Consider the following 14,365-nt stretch of genomic DNA (forward strand, 5'->3'; position numbering starts at 1 on the left):
TTGATGATTGTCGATAAAGAAGTTCCTAGGAAGTGAAATGCATTATTTTTTTGTTATACAAATTAAATTAAGTCGACTGAGCTAAATTATCTGATGCTTTTGATTGTAGTTCCTCAAATATGTCGTTAGCAGGTTCTACAATATTCTCCTGTAAGACATCCTTGTATTGGGCATAATCATCGTAACTTGTTGGGAATTGCTGACAAGCAAAATCCCAAGATGATAGCCATTTAGATTTCTCGCATTCATTGTTCGTCCATTCTAACCCATACATTAAAGGACTGAATTTGAAGTAAACGATCATTGCAACAATTAGTATCAATCCAGCCAGCTGGAAACGAATTCTCGATCTTAGCTTGTTCGTTATTAAGTCGAAAATTACAGATATCATCACAATTGAATAGAACAGAGCTGGTAGGTAGTGATGAATGAATAGTTGTCTCTCCATTAAGAAGAATGGAATGTAGTGTAGAGCCCACCCAGATGCAACGAATGAAGAGATCAAAGTGTAATGTCTGGTGCTGGCTAATGAAGTGTCAGTGTCATCTTACAAAAACAAGCAACTCACCATCAAAATCAGAGTAGCCTCTCTTGTTTCTCAACGTAAGTAAACCGAGGTAGGCACCAGACCCAAGGATAGCTACAAATCCAAGCCACCAAACGACAGGATTTCCAATCAGATAGATCTGCTTATGATCTTTAACCCAGAAATTGATACCACGTAAAAATAAAGGCCAAGACATTGGTCGACTGTCAAAAGCATGTCTCTCAAGTAAACCATTATTCACGTCCCACATGACACTTTGTAATTCGTAGAACTTCTCCAAGAATCCCATTGGGCGGTAGTTTACCATTTCAACATTCTCGTTATCTTCAAGTTGACCATGGCTATTGACTTCGACATACCAAATGCTATTCTCGAGGGGAGACTGTTTGTTACACGTAACCTCCTGTTGACCATACCCCCATTCTGGTAGCTTTTCTTTATGTGAAAAGAGATAACAACCACTAAGAACGTGCTTCAATCTGAAATGAGTTTTAATTGCTTTGAGTTCCTTATACGATGAAGGATCTCTTGAGTCACCATTCACAATCTCAATTTTGAAGTTATCATTAGCATCCCCATTGAATCCCTCAAAACCGTATCCAGAAACTTCATTTTGGAATTCAGCTTCACTAACTGGAGGTTTGTGATCGTGCGAGTGTAACCTCTTTCCTGTATCCAAATGCATGAGTCTAATTACAGCTCCGTTGTAGATTTGTCTGAATTTCTCATTATGATAATCATGGTGATCAGGTTCGCCATTGTTATCACTTCTTTCTACGATCTGCCAGATATTGTTATCGTCAGTGTATGGATAGAGTGTTATTTGCTGCTGGAATGATCCTGTTGGATAATCGTGTTCATGGGAGTGTAAGTAACCACCAGTGGAGTGTAAGTGTCTAATGGAAACTTCCGATCCCATACCAACTGGTGCGTAAGTATCTTGCAACCTGTTTCCTCTTAAAGAATGTTGGAAAGCCGCTGACATGAAGGTATCCCCACCTCCTGATCTATTGAGTATCGATAAATGTATAGCGAACATCCACAAGTAGAATAAGATTGGTATAACTATCAAACACAATGCTCTCGTAGTGAAATGCTTAAAGAGCAAGCGTGGTGGTATAGATAAATTGCCAAGCAATTCCCAAAGCTGATAAACAGTAGCTACGCCAATGGTAGCAACGGTAAAGAGACCGACCCATTTAACACTGAGTACTGCTCCGAGTGATAAACCAGTCAAGAAGAGCCACGACCACCATTCCTGGGTGAAATGTGCTGTCTTTGATTTGTTCTGGTTGTAGAATTTAATGAAAGAATACGTCGAGAGAGCAGTAAAGAAAACCAAAGGAGAGTCAAGTAAGATGAGCCTAGATTGTGTCGCTAACGCGTTCTCGAATGTGATCAACAAACTTCCCAGCAAGGCTGAAATTGGCTTCAACTGGAGTGATCGACAGATAAGATACGTGAGGGGAGTGAGGGCTACGCCAAGGAGAGCAGGTACTGCCCTCATAGCAATATATGGTACGTCATGAACGACATAGTCGTCTCCAATGTGCTCAAAAGAGAAGTTCCCGTTGAACCCAAATATAGCAGCGGCGGCTGTGAGAAGTAATTTGGCGAGAGGAGGGTGCACATCCATGAAGAATCTAATAACTGTGTGAATAGATTATAAATTGCTATCAAATATCGACCTACCGCTGCTTGATATACTTAGAAACCTGACCGCCGAAGTGGACTTCGTCAAAGACGACAGAAGGCGGACTACCGAGTCTATAGCATCTCACGATAAAAGTTACTATAGAAATAGCGAGCAAAAGCTTGTATTCCTGCGTATTCATCCACGCACTTGGTTGTAGCGAACGACGAGGAGATAAATGAGCAAAAATGGAGAAGACGCACCAAAAACACAGTTCAGACGATTGAGACCAACTGATAACATCAGCAACAACCGGAGAGCACACCAGCGTACGCTCTCAAGCCAGTCCTCACCAATAGCAAGCCCGTCGACAGCTCAGATATCCCAAATACCCAAGCATAGCTTTAATAGGAGTATTAGTACGGTACAACAGCCATCTACTTCTAGTTCACCGATACCTGATCTTAATTATCAAATATACGCGAAGTCGCGTTCACCGTCGTTTACCAGCACTTTTAGTATGTCTAGTATGTTAGGAAATAGGCGTACGCCTTACAGGGTGGGCTTCCAACCGAAAGGCGTCACTAGGGATAGGATCCAGGACTTCACAAACGAGAGAGATAAACATAAGCGTGACGATAAAGATATGCTAAACGATAGGAGACTCATGAGGCGTCTTGATAAGCTCTTTGAAGTACACAATAAACATAATGATGCCTTTGGTTTACTTTCTGACATTAGGTTGCGATGTAAGTAATGTTTCATCTTGACGCCTTATTAAATTAATCATACATAGCCCAAGAGCAGAACGTAGTTAAATGGGAGGACGATAAGGCTGTACAATGGTGCCCGATTGCTCACGTGCAATTCAACCCACTCAAATATCGGAAGCATCACTGTAGAATGTGCGGTAGAGTTGTCAGTGCTGCAGTCGTAGAAAAGGACCCAATAAAGCGCAGAGCAAGTGTTGTGATGACGAAAGACCCCTCAGGCAAGATAAGAATGTGTCGGCTTGACGAGGAAATAACCGGAATTAGGGTCTGCCTAGAATGTTGGAAAGTTGTTGAACGACAAGAAATGAGAGTATTTATACCGCGCTACATGCGTGCATACAAGGTAAGGTGTGATATGTTTTACCCGAGCGATTCTCACGCACGTTGACAGGAAGCGATTTTGCTAGAGAAAGAGCTAAACGATAAGATAAAGGGTGATGCTATAGCGACAAAAGAATTGATGGCGAAAACACAACGCCTAGAATATCTGATAAAAGAGTTTGACGAACCCACGGCACTTTGCCGAGCGATATCGACCAAGTTTAAGGGGAGCCTGGGGATCTATATGGGACTACTCAAGAGACAAGTGGAGAAAGAGCGGATGGCAGCCAAGGCGAGGGAAGATGAGAGCAAGCTCGACGATAGTGACGACAGCAAGTTACAGGCACTATTCGAACAGCAATCGCAGCTGCTGCAGCAAATAGAGAGAACAAAAGAAGCGCGGAAGTTTGAAGACGTGCGCATATTAACAGAGAATTTAGAATTTGTAAATAAATTAATTGAAGAAATTTGAAGACCGTCGTCAGCTGATCTACGGTATGACCTTGCAATCGAACAGTGAAGAGCAATGATGAACTTGAACATGGAACCTTTAAACAAGAAGCGAGGGAAATTATTCTACATTTCGACCTCCGCCTCAGATGATCAGCAAGCGAGCTCAGTAGAGAGAGAAATCTCTGAGGACGACGATTCCTCCTGGTCCGAGTACAGCGATAGCGGCGACGACGGCAGCAGCCAGCCATTGAGCTTCGAGAAGCTCCCAAAGCGGTCTATGTCCGCTGCTGGTGGCTTCACATATTTCCTCTCCAATAAATCAATCTACCCAAGCGAGGATAAGCTCAGCTTGCTCAGTACTATGTTCAACAGCCAGCAGAACTTGGCAAACGGTAGCACCAACAACAATAATAACAATAGGAGACTCCCCCCTCCCCCCAACGCGAACGAACTCGACTCCGACGACGACTCTGATGATGGTGGCATAGAATTCAATGCACGGAACAGCAAGCGTCTCGAGCAACTTGCCATAAAGCACAACAGCTCACGCTCGAACAGTAATCCGGATATTTCCGCAAAGGGCGCACCCCGTGCGATTATGTCGAAATCCTCACCTGCACAGTCTTCTAAAGATATTAGCTATGCTTCGACACTAGTTGGCTCTGAGGATGATGCCCCGGTCGGTGCACGTCCCCAATCACCCCGCACAATTAGACGCAACATGCTGGCCTCGGAACTGAGCGAAAGTCTCAGAAAGTCTATCCTCTGGGAACGAGAAACGAGGGCCAGGATGCTTCTCGGCGGGCACAACAACAGTTCTGGTATGCTCAATGCAAAGTTACAAGAAAAGTTTGCTCGCCAGGAGGCCGAAGAAAGGCTGAAAGAGGAGGATGAACGTCAAGCTGAAGCTGAAGAACTCGAGTCAGCCACACACCTTGCGAGGATGAAAAATAGTGTCAGTTCTATCAACACATCTCACCGAAGGTATAGGTCCACACCGGAACGTAGCGATAATCAATACCCGACAAAAATGTTGTCGACTACGACAATCCAAAACCAACCATCGAGTTCATCAATAGCTGGTAGAAATCTTACAGAGAACGACTTATCCAAGTATCGTAGAACTCGGCGATCGACGAATCCTTACTTATCTTCGTCACCTGATTATCACGGGTGAGCCATCTTTTTAGTATTTTATATTCCACTAACGTCGCTTGTAGTTCCGGCTGGTAATCTGGCTTGCATAGCGCACTGTGCTATAGTACTCTCGTGCTCATTTCGTATCGTTAAAGTGAAACAAACCAACAGACATCTAGCTCAATCGTTTTAGTGTTATTTTAACGTCAATGCAAAGTGTTGGCGGTGTATTTTTACTCTTATACCGTAAGTTGTTCCTAAATGTTGAAACCTTTTTAATGGAAAATTACAGTGCATCAAAGCGTGAATTAATAGAATATACTCAATTTCTACTTTCTTAGTTTTAAAACTTCACAATTGTACAATTTTAGCTGTTTTTACACAATCATCATCAACTAAATGACGGCATTGAGTGGGTTGTCAAATTATTATTGTATATAACTGCTAAAGCACAGTATAAGTTTTAGTTACAGGTGCTAACGGCTTCGTTGGAAGCTGGACTGTGTTGAAATTGCTTGAGGATGGGTACAGCGTTAGAGGTACAGTTAGGAGCGCAGACAAAGGCAACTACTTGGTAAAAACACTGCACAATCTTTTAGGAGAAGAGAAAGCTAGCAAGTTTGAATACGTGATTGTAGAAGATATGAGGTCAATCGGAGTATTCGATAAAATCACAGAAGATGTCGATGGGATCTGTCACATAAGCTCTCCATTCCACTTCAATGCCATTGAGCCATCAGATTTAATCGAACCAGCAGTTGGCGGTACGTTAAACGTCCTCAACGCAGCGAGCAAAAGCAAAACAGTACGCAGAGTCATCCTAACGAGCTCCGTAGCTGCCGTTGTAAACCCTGAACCACATACTCCTAGAATGTTCACAGAGGAGGTCAGTAAGCTTTGTTAGTGTGTCTTAATTACTGACGCAACGTTCGTAGGACTGGAATGAGCATTCTGCGAAAGAATGTGAGGAGATGGGTATAAATGCACGCGCGCAATCTAAATATAGAGCTAGCAAAACCTTAGCCGAAAAGGCTGCTTGGGAGTACATGAAAAAAAAGACACCGTCGTTTAGTTTGTCCACTATAACACCACCGCTTATCCTCGGACCCCTTATACGCCAAGCCGATAGAGCAGACGCTCTCAATACATCCAGTTTATGGGCTTATAGCTTCTTCAACGGGAGCAAAATCGATGATGATCCTGCATCATTCAGCAACCCGATGACGAATCTCGCGGATGTACGTGATGTTGCGCAAATGCACGTCGATTGTTTGAAAGTAGCTGAAGCTGCCAATGAACGCTTTGTCTGCGTTTGCGATGGCGGTTTCAAGACATGGCAAGACATGCTCGATGCAGTACACGAAGGCGTCAATGGCGAGGAAGTAGCGAAGAGAGTACCAAAGGGTAATCCCGGTGCTGGTAAATTAGTAAATCAAAGTTGGTACACCAACAGAAAAGCTAAATCAATTTTGAAAAGCACTTTCATAGCCTACGAGCAAACCTGTGTTGATACCTACAAAAGCCTTCTCGAATATGAGAAGAGCTGGTAGATGTTTTTTTGTATTACTGCCAAAAAGATCTCTTGCATCATAACATTCATGGATTCGGAAGATAAGATTATCGAAGACGACGTTTGGGGTGGTTCAGATGATGAACTAGAGAACAAACAGCGTGACAAAGATTGGAATAAGCTTGAAGATCGCTTCATGGATGTTAGTCAGATTCTACTTCCGAGAAGACCGACTGAGTGTGCTATAGGAAGGATACAGAGAGGGGATAAGCTACGGGAAGGAAGCTCATCTCCAACCGGGCTTTGATGAAGGCTACATAACTGGAGTAGGCTACGGCAGGGAATTTGGACGATTGAGAGCATTTGCTAACCAGACGCTATCACATTTGACGAATATACAAGCTTCCCCTGAGCAGCTAGAGCGATGTAGGAGTCTAGTGAGTAACATCGGAAGGGTTAGTGCCCATCAGATACTCCCAAAAGACATCGAAGCTATCGAACACGCGAAAGAGCACGAAGAGGAGGATCGCAAGCAGAAGAGCACATCTAACGTAACGTTTGAAGAGGAACTAGGTGGTGAACGCGGCAGACAGCGCGGCGTTGAACAATTGGCGGATGAACTGGATAGATTAGGAAAAGCAAAGTTGGACGGTAGAGAAACATTAGACGAATTGTGGGGAGAGTTGAAGGAAATATTATCAAGGGAATCCACGCTGGAGAGTCTATTAGCTGTTTTGTAGTAAAATGTTGATAAATCACCCTTGAGACTATACCGTCATCAACTAAGATCAGAAATGTCGATAATGGAATACAACGGTGGCTCTGTGGTAGCCATGAGAGGGAAGAAATGTGTCGCTATAGCAGGAGATCTCAGACTGGGTAATAGGAATATGAGTTTAGCAGCCAATTTTGAGAAGGTGGGATATCGCTATGTGCTGATGGCTAGATACTAAACATACTCCTAGGTATTTCCGATAACGCAAAAGTTATTCGTTGGTTTGCCTGGTTTGGCTAGTGATGTCCTCACGCTGTGAGTAGCCTTATGACGCGTACACTATATCTTAGACGATACAGACGAGACACATTCAGATTCAGGACAAACATGTACAAGCTTAAAGAGGGTAGAGAGATAGAGCCAAATACCTTCGCACACCTCGTCAGCTCTACCTTGTATGAGAGAAGGTGGTCTCCCTATTTCGTCGAGCCTGTTGTCGCTGGACTGGATCCAAACAACGGAGAACCTTTCATAGCAGCTACTGACTTAATCGGTTGTTTGAATTTCGCTAAGGACTTTGTTGTTTCTGGTACAGCATCTGACAAAATGTTCGGTATGGCAGAGAGTCTCTGGGAGCCAGACCTAGAAGCTGAAGATTTGTTTGAAACGATCTCACAGACACTCCTGAATGGTGTTGACCGTGATGCTTTGTCTGGTTGGGGTGCTGTTGTTCACGTTATGTGAGTAAACGGACTGTTCGTCCAGTGAAACAACTAACGACACTCTAGCACACCTGAGAAAATGATCACTCGCTCACTTAAATCGCGCATGGATTAATTTGTCTCTTGAACTCAAACCATCATGATGTGAGTCTCTTCTAATGCAAGAGGGAATGTCCAAAGGGATGAGTTACTAAAGACGTACCAAATATAAGATATGTTAGACTTCATAATCCATCTTGAATGAGAAAATGATTTACTGACTGGACATTCCCTCGAGCTTTGATTTAAAACTTCAACTAACGAACCCCAGAAGAAGTAAAAACTGACAAATAAATAATCATACATTTTGTTCTATACATTCCTCATTTTGACATACTTTGGTAGTGCCTTTTCATGCGTTAGTCGAGCGAGAAGACATCCTGAGTACTCACAAATCGCAAATAATCCAAATGTTTCGCGAGTAAAGCCCTTTGATGTATTTTACCGACGCTGTCGCCAATCCTGCGCTCAGAATTTTGCCCGAATACCTGTGTGTAGTCTTGGAGACGTTCACTCAAGTCTTCTCTTGGTGGATTCGTGAATGCGGGGGCAACCAAACAAGCTGGACCGATAAAACAGTCGTCGGGTATCTCTATAGAGCTCAATACTCTACATTTTGGACTGAATGTATTACGGTTTCCTACTGATGCTGCTTCCAGGCGGGAGCCAACTTGGAAGACGTTTTCATTTCCAATTAACATAGGCTCTTTACGTCTATCGGGGTTGTTAGAGGTGTTTTAGGTTGTATATAGGTGATATATTCACTACAGAAGTCTTTTACCTACCTATTCACTATAATTGCACTTTCTTCAACGATACAGTTCTCGCCTATGATGATAGGACCGGGTACGGCTAATATAGTACACTTTGGATGTACTACTGTACCATCTGATATCGTTATATTACCTCTCAAATCAGCGTCCTTATAGCGGTGTCAATTCGGTCTATAGACGGAAACAAAAGAAGCAGACCTGACAAACGAGTGCTCTAGGATGTATATCGACTTTATCGACCGTCGTCATCGTTTGAGTTTAAGAAGATTTTTAATTTAAATAGCGTAATTAAGCGTCTTATCACTACGTTGAATATAAAGACCTATGAGCAGCTTATCAAGCAAGGAGAATGGCTCAGTAACTAGCCACGTACCCTGTAAATTCTACAAGAAGGATCAGTGCAGAGCTGGTGAGTCTATTTTATAGGGTGATCCTGTGGCTGACGACTGAACAGGTGACGATTGCCCGTTCAGTCACTCAACCCAAGCAAAGAATAAATCTAATATACAGCCATGTACTTGGTATATAAAGGGTAGTTGTCGATTTGGCCATAGATGTGCGTTAAGTCACGTCATGCCTGGACAGCCTCAGTCAATGGACAAAAGGAACAAGAAAGAGGCTTTACAGCTACAAAAGGATCTAATCAAAGAAAGCTTAAATAAAGTAGACGATTTGTTGCGTATACCTCAATCTACGTCCTTGAATGCACTCCCTACTACGTCACTAAAGCCAGAATCAAGCCCAGTCGCCAAGCCAGAGACACATCAGCTGAGCCAATCTTTGAGCTCCTTCCAGAGGCCAAGTTTGTATTACAATTGGAGGTCATTCTCGTATGTTGATAACGATGACATCAATTTAGACAAGAATGAGACACTTGACGATCTTGAGAATGGTGAAGAATTTTTGCCATCCAGTTTGGATGAGTTGTTGACACCTTTAGAGAGACGTAGAAAGCATTCGAGCAGAACATCTTCAATTTCCTCCGCCTTCACGCTTTCTCCTGCTATCAATACAACTCAGCAGTTACCAACGCCAGCAATGAATAATATGGAAAATAGCACGCTTACTTTAAAACCACACACCCACGAAGACGATGCAACACAGTTTGATTTGGATCTGGAGTTATAAAAAAATAGCTTTCTCTTGCTAAAAATTAAAAAGAAACATAACGATTCTATACCAATAAACTATCAAAAATACAAGAGCAAGTCACTCTATACCGTTATTTCACTCAACTCACTTATTTCACTTGATTAACACAAAATAAAAGTAAAAAAATTGAATATTTCTGTAATATTTTTGTCTATATAAATGTTATTAAACGAATTTTATAATTATTTACGCGCTTTACCTTAGTTGTACTCAAACGACGACGCGATGAATTGGGCGACTAATATACGCTCAAAAATAGAGCAAGACGCGCACCAACCGCTGAACATTTTAGAAGATTTAGTTGAAGATGGTTGCAACTTCGTAGATGATTTCTTATCACGCTTCAATAGCACTCAGTTGGCTCCAACTACTGAATTGGTGAAAACACCATCAAGGAGGCAGAACTCTACTAGGCGTACTAGAGCAGCAATAGCAGCTGCGCAGAAATCAGCCAAGAAAATTCAGCAAATAAACGAAGTATGTTCACGTTTTCCGTGGTTTATAAACTAAGACCCCCTTTCTAGGATGTTTTCAACGAGGAGCCAGAAAATACAGAGCAAACAGAGCAGCCAGAATTACCATCAAAATCACCTCTTAGGGCTCACAACTCACCTTCTCGTTTACCGCTATATACGAACCAAACGGCTAAGAAATCGGTCAAGTTACCAGAGAACACGACCGAAAAGGCGCATAAGTCACCTCCACCGGCTGTCAACACCTTCCACAAAGCTTTGCTAGACATGCGTGATGATAACAATGCCGAAGTAGGCAATAACAAGCAAGACAAACAGGAGGAAGACGAGCCAGAAGAAATTCTTGACGAACCACAAGAAGAACTCGCTGAGCCTGAAGAAAAACAATCACCTGTCCAGCCTGAAGGAAGTGCAAGGAAACACAAACCATCCACCGATTTCACGGCGCCAATTAGAGGCGATGAAGATGAGGAAGACACAATCAAGAGTAAGAACAATAGTCCACCGCGCAAATCACTCGCATTTGCATCTTTACCGAGACGCTCACCATTGAAGAAGTCGATATCGACGGCAAAAGAATCAAAAGAGTCGATGACACGCGCAAGCTGGCTAAGCCAGTCGGTCAAAGGTGGTCCAAACGTTTCAGAATCCGAGAGGTCATCGTCTAAACGCAAATCTGACAGGATCGAAGATGAGACATCTGAACACACTCAATCCCGCAAATTTAACAAGAGTTCCTCATACGAGCAACAAGTTAATGAGCCAAAGACACCGGCAGATGCATTAGCACTGAAGACAGCTGAAATCCGCAAACGTTTGACGCAAGTCGCGGGTACCCAAAGGAAAGTAAACTTGTTTGATTTACCGCCTAAGGAAGCTCCAATTTCTCTGGCTTCAGAGCCAATCGTGCAGCCGTCAGAGCAACAACCGCAAGAACAAGCGTCCTCAGTGAATGCACAACTCGGTGACTCTACTACACCACCTAACAGTCCCCCAAAGAAACGCGTTGAAAAGAGCTGGGGTAGTGGAGTATCTGCACACATACCAGGTGCTTATCCGGCTTCAGACTCTGGCCAACAGGAGCAAGACCAGGAGCATGAAGAGCCTGAGCAAGAGGATCAAGAAGAAGCTCCAATGCAGACTGAGTTTGAACCAGAACCTTACCCAGAGCCAACGGAAGACAAAGAACACGAAGATGAAGACGCTGTCGAAAGGTCCATCCTTGATGTACACAAGGAAAGCAGAGATGAACCAATGGACCTTTCAGAAATCACACAACAGCAGAGGAAACAAGAAGAGGAGCGTCAAAAAGCCGAAAGCGAAGATAAAATGAAGAACAAGAGGAAACACACTAACCAAGATAACATGGACGAAGATGGTAATGAAGCTGATGAGGATGACCAAACCAGACCAGCTAAACAACCAAATACCAAGCAGCAACCACAGCCTAAGCCATCTTTGACTGTCAAGCCCTTACAAACTGCTAATAAATTCCGTCCACGTGCAGGCAGCACAGATAGTGATAAAAAGGTGAGGTATCGCGTAATTTTAGAGTTATTTTGCTGACGTTAGTTTCAAGAATCAATTTTCTAGTGTTCTTGGACCTAGTGTTACCCAAATGGGGAAATCACTCAACAAGAAAACATCAGCAGTAGCTGTACCAAGTGGTAGTGTCGGTCCTGGACACCAAAGGATGCCATCGCAAGCATCAATACAGCAAGCTCAGAAAGAGGCAGCTGAAAGGGTGGCAGCTGAGAAAGAAAAAGAGAAAGAGAAAGAGCGTAAAGCAATGTTCAGAAAGGAGCAAGAAATGAAACGTGTACAAGCACAAAAAGAAGTCTACGAGAGACAAGAAGCTGAGAGAAGAGCCCAAAGAGATGAACTTGCGAAGAGAAGAAGAGAAAGAGAAGAAGCAGCGGCTGCGAAGAAAGCGCAAGCTCAGCAAGAGAGACTTCAACAACAGCAAAGAGAGAGGGAGAGGGCATTCGCGGCTAGGAAAGCCAGTAGAGCACCAAGCGATGACGAAAGTGGAAAGAACAAATTGGCTATTTCTCAATCACAGCGTCAAACTGGTGGTGCAGTAAGACCAATGCATCAACGTACTACGAGTGCGACGAGAGTATCTAATACACCATTACATAGAGGTCTCAGACCTAGTGCATCGAATGGCACCCTCGGATATAAAGCTATGTCGAATGCTCATCGCGCCAGCACCGCTAAAGAAACCAAGGACAAAGAGCCAGCTCTACCATTACCGAAGCCAGTTCCACTGATAAACACAAACGCATCATCGAACACCGAGTCCATCGAGTTACCAGATATCAACAGTGAATATAGTGATAGTGAAGATGAAACACCAAAGAATTATGAACTCCCTAGATGGGCGGAATCACCAAATCTTAAAGCACAATTACAGATGCAGTCGACTATCAATCCAGATGAGGTTTTCGGTATGATGAGACCACTCTCAATGGATGATATTTTCGGTGTTGGCCAAGCTACGAATCCAAACAGACACAAATTTAGAGCTAGAACTAGTTCTGCTAATTGGAGTGGAGCTGATAAGCTCACACCAGCTGAGGAACTCGCGTATGCCGAAAGGATGGGTTTCCACGGGACATCCTCTAAGGAAAACAACGGCAAGAAGAAGTGAAGATTGTGATATGTATCTATTGGATAATCTAATTATATGTAACAATATACTTTTGTTTTAGAATTTTTTTATCATTTTTGAAATAAATCACGGCTAATTCGTCAATTATTTGCGTCATTGAATGCTTCGTTCACTAGTAAACAAAATGAGAATTGTTCCAGTACCAAACCAATCTGATAATTACGCCTATTTGATAATAGACGAAATAGCAAAGAGAGCTGCATCTGTCGATCCTTATGATGTCGACAAAGTGACGTCGACAGCCACAGCTGAGGGTGTCGAAATATCAGCAAATATTAGTACACATCATCATAATGACCACACTGGAGGTAACAGCCAACTTCAGTCCCTCTATCCGAACATTCCATTCTACGCCGGATCGAATAAAGCAAGTGCGACATCTCATATCGTCAAACACGGCGATAGTTTCAAATTTGGAAATCTGGATATAAGGTATGCGCTATTCGTTTATGAGTACTTGATTAATCCATTGCAGCTGCTTCGGTACACCCTGCCACACCCAAGATTCAATAGCATTCTTTGTTGAAGATAAGGCAACTAGACAGAAAGCTGTATTCACAGGGTAGGTGTTGATGTTTTGACATAAGCTTTACTCAATTACTCCTAGTGATACACTCTTCACCGCTGGATGCGGTAGATTTTTCGAGGGTACGCCTGAAGAGATGCACAAATCGTTGAACGGTGTGCTAGCAAAGCTTCCATCAGAAACTGTAGTATACAATGGTCATGAATACACAGCTGGAAAGTGAGTTATCCTATATTGTAAAAAAAAGACTGACAAACAAAGCGTAAAATTCGCACTCAAAATTGAGCCTGAGAACCAAGCATTGAAGGACTTGGCAGACTACACTCATACTAACAAGCGTACTGTTGGTGTTTACACCATAGCTGATGAGTTGAAACACAACCCATTCATGAGACTCCACGAGAAGGCAGTCCAGGATGCTACAGGAGAGTCTGCGCCTATTGAAGTGATGGCAAGACTGCGTGAGATGAAGAACAAAGGATGATATTGTAAAAATGCTTTATTTACGTGCCTCTACGAGCAGAATGTGATAACCGAATTCTGATTTGACGATCTCCGATGGTTGATTTATAGGTAAATCAAATGCTATACTAGAAATTGGTTCTACGAGGTCGGTTTTTTTCTTGGATTGTCGTTATTAGATATAAAACGCGTGTGATTGGGACTCACTTTCAAACCCAACAAACCACCAGCTCTTGCCTTATCTTGTGAGTATTCCATGGCTACTTTGTCAAATTTCTCACCATTATTTATCTTTTCCAACGCTTCAGCTGCCTTGCTATGCTTTTCTGTGAGAATATGACGAAGTTGAATGTGTTGAGCGCCTTTTTGAGGCTTTTTTTGAGTCATAAATCGCATATTTTATATATATTTTAAACTCACTTTATCTGCTCCACCTTTTTTTGCTGGCATTATCT

At 42.8% G+C, this 14,365-nt stretch overlaps 12 protein-coding genes across 12 annotated transcripts; 9 read left to right on the forward strand and 3 right to left on the reverse strand.

Annotated features, from left to right (window-relative positions):
- Positions 1-32: 32 nt before the first annotated feature.
- Positions 33-2,763, reverse strand: WALSEDRAFT_59570 (glycosyltransferase family 39 protein). Its single transcript, XM_006956666.1, has 4 exons — positions 2,633-2,763; positions 2,240-2,582; positions 569-2,190; positions 33-525 (listed from the first exon to the last, which is right to left on the reverse strand). The coding sequence occupies exons 2-4, from the start codon at positions 2,380-2,382 to the stop codon at positions 68-70; spliced, it is 2,223 nt and encodes a 740-aa protein (XP_006956728.1). The 5' UTR covers positions 2,383-2,582; positions 2,633-2,763; the 3' UTR covers positions 33-67.
- On the forward strand, positions 2,305-5,249 carry WALSEDRAFT_59571 (hypothetical protein). Its single transcript, XM_006956667.1, has 5 exons — positions 2,305-2,929; positions 2,977-3,296; positions 3,345-4,900; positions 4,948-5,110; positions 5,157-5,249. The coding sequence occupies exons 1-3, from the start codon at positions 2,419-2,421 to the stop codon at positions 3,744-3,746; spliced, it is 1,233 nt and encodes a 410-aa protein (XP_006956729.1). The 5' UTR covers positions 2,305-2,418; the 3' UTR covers positions 3,747-4,900; positions 4,948-5,110; positions 5,157-5,249.
- WALSEDRAFT_31460 (hypothetical protein) lies at positions 3,791-5,249 on the forward strand. The gene is made up of 3 exons (XM_006956668.1): positions 3,791-4,900; positions 4,948-5,110; positions 5,157-5,249. Exons 1-2 carry the CDS (start codon positions 4,326-4,328, stop codon positions 4,958-4,960), a joined length of 588 nt encoding a protein of 195 aa, XP_006956730.1. The 5' UTR covers positions 3,791-4,325; the 3' UTR covers positions 4,961-5,110; positions 5,157-5,249.
- Positions 5,243-7,138, forward strand: WALSEDRAFT_59572 (NAD(P)-binding protein). The gene is made up of 4 exons (XM_006956669.1): positions 5,243-5,276; positions 5,326-5,750; positions 5,800-6,576; positions 6,623-7,138. The coding sequence occupies exons 1-3, from the start codon at positions 5,264-5,266 to the stop codon at positions 6,412-6,414; spliced, it is 1,053 nt and encodes a 350-aa protein (XP_006956731.1). The 5' UTR covers positions 5,243-5,263; the 3' UTR covers positions 6,415-6,576; positions 6,623-7,138.
- On the forward strand, positions 6,463-7,114 carry WALSEDRAFT_62717 (hypothetical protein; the record flags this gene model as incomplete). The annotated part of the gene is made up of 2 exons (XM_006956670.1): positions 6,463-6,576; positions 6,623-7,114. The coding sequence occupies 2 exons, from the start codon at positions 6,463-6,465 to the stop codon at positions 7,112-7,114; spliced, it is 606 nt and encodes a 201-aa protein (XP_006956732.1).
- On the forward strand, positions 7,132-8,112 carry WALSEDRAFT_31462 (N-terminal nucleophile aminohydrolase). Its single transcript, XM_006956671.1, has 4 exons — positions 7,132-7,291; positions 7,340-7,404; positions 7,449-7,829; positions 7,878-8,112. Exons 1-4 carry the CDS (start codon positions 7,169-7,171, stop codon positions 7,924-7,926), a joined length of 618 nt encoding a protein of 205 aa, XP_006956733.1. The 5' UTR covers positions 7,132-7,168; the 3' UTR covers positions 7,927-8,112.
- A 50-nt stretch (positions 8,113-8,162) lies between these two features.
- On the reverse strand, positions 8,163-8,872 carry WALSEDRAFT_62719 (hypothetical protein; the record flags this gene model as incomplete). The annotated part of the gene is made up of 4 exons (XM_006956672.1): positions 8,163-8,198; positions 8,243-8,564; positions 8,636-8,772; positions 8,822-8,872. The coding sequence occupies 4 exons, from the start codon at positions 8,870-8,872 to the stop codon at positions 8,163-8,165; spliced, it is 546 nt and encodes a 181-aa protein (XP_006956734.1).
- WALSEDRAFT_59573 (hypothetical protein) lies at positions 8,330-9,953 on the forward strand. The gene is made up of 2 exons (XM_006956673.1): positions 8,330-9,032; positions 9,078-9,953. Exons 1-2 carry the CDS (start codon positions 8,948-8,950, stop codon positions 9,749-9,751), a joined length of 759 nt encoding a protein of 252 aa, XP_006956735.1. The 5' UTR covers positions 8,330-8,947; the 3' UTR covers positions 9,752-9,953.
- A 58-nt stretch (positions 9,954-10,011) lies between these two features.
- Positions 10,012-12,048, forward strand: WALSEDRAFT_35806 (hypothetical protein). The gene is made up of 3 exons (XM_006956674.1): positions 10,012-10,252; positions 10,300-11,774; positions 11,825-12,048. Exons 2-3 carry the CDS (start codon positions 10,516-10,518, stop codon positions 11,901-11,903), a joined length of 1,338 nt encoding a protein of 445 aa, XP_006956736.1. The 5' UTR covers positions 10,012-10,252; positions 10,300-10,515; the 3' UTR covers positions 11,904-12,048.
- Positions 12,049-12,544: 496 nt separating this feature from the next.
- Positions 12,545-12,859, forward strand: WALSEDRAFT_7884 (hypothetical protein; the record flags this gene model as incomplete). Its single annotated transcript, XM_006956428.1, has 1 exon — positions 12,545-12,859. A coding segment is annotated over one exon (315 nt), but the record flags the coding sequence as incomplete, so codon positions are not given.
- A 187-nt stretch (positions 12,860-13,046) lies between these two features.
- On the forward strand, positions 13,047-13,863 carry WALSEDRAFT_13295 (Metallo-hydrolase/oxidoreductase; the record flags this gene model as incomplete). Its single annotated transcript, XM_006956431.1, has 4 exons — positions 13,047-13,354; positions 13,398-13,484; positions 13,530-13,667; positions 13,710-13,863. Coding segments are annotated over 4 exons (687 nt in total), but the record flags the coding sequence as incomplete, so codon positions are not given.
- Positions 13,864-13,946: 83 nt separating this feature from the next.
- WALSEDRAFT_35810 (putative peptidyl-prolyl cis-trans isomerase NIMA-interacting) lies at positions 13,947-14,297 on the reverse strand (the record flags this gene model as incomplete). Its single annotated transcript, XM_006956675.1, has 2 exons — positions 13,947-14,070; positions 14,118-14,297. The coding sequence occupies 2 exons, from the start codon at positions 14,295-14,297 to the stop codon at positions 13,948-13,950; spliced, it is 303 nt and encodes a 100-aa protein (XP_006956737.1).
- Positions 14,298-14,365: the final 68 nt, after the last annotated feature.

Source organism: Wallemia mellicola, assembly GCF_000263375.1.
Source record: "Wallemia mellicola CBS 633.66 unplaced genomic scaffold WALSEscaffold_3, whole genome shotgun sequence".
Classification (NCBI taxonomy): domain Eukaryota; kingdom Fungi; phylum Basidiomycota; class Wallemiomycetes; order Wallemiales; family Wallemiaceae; genus Wallemia; species Wallemia mellicola.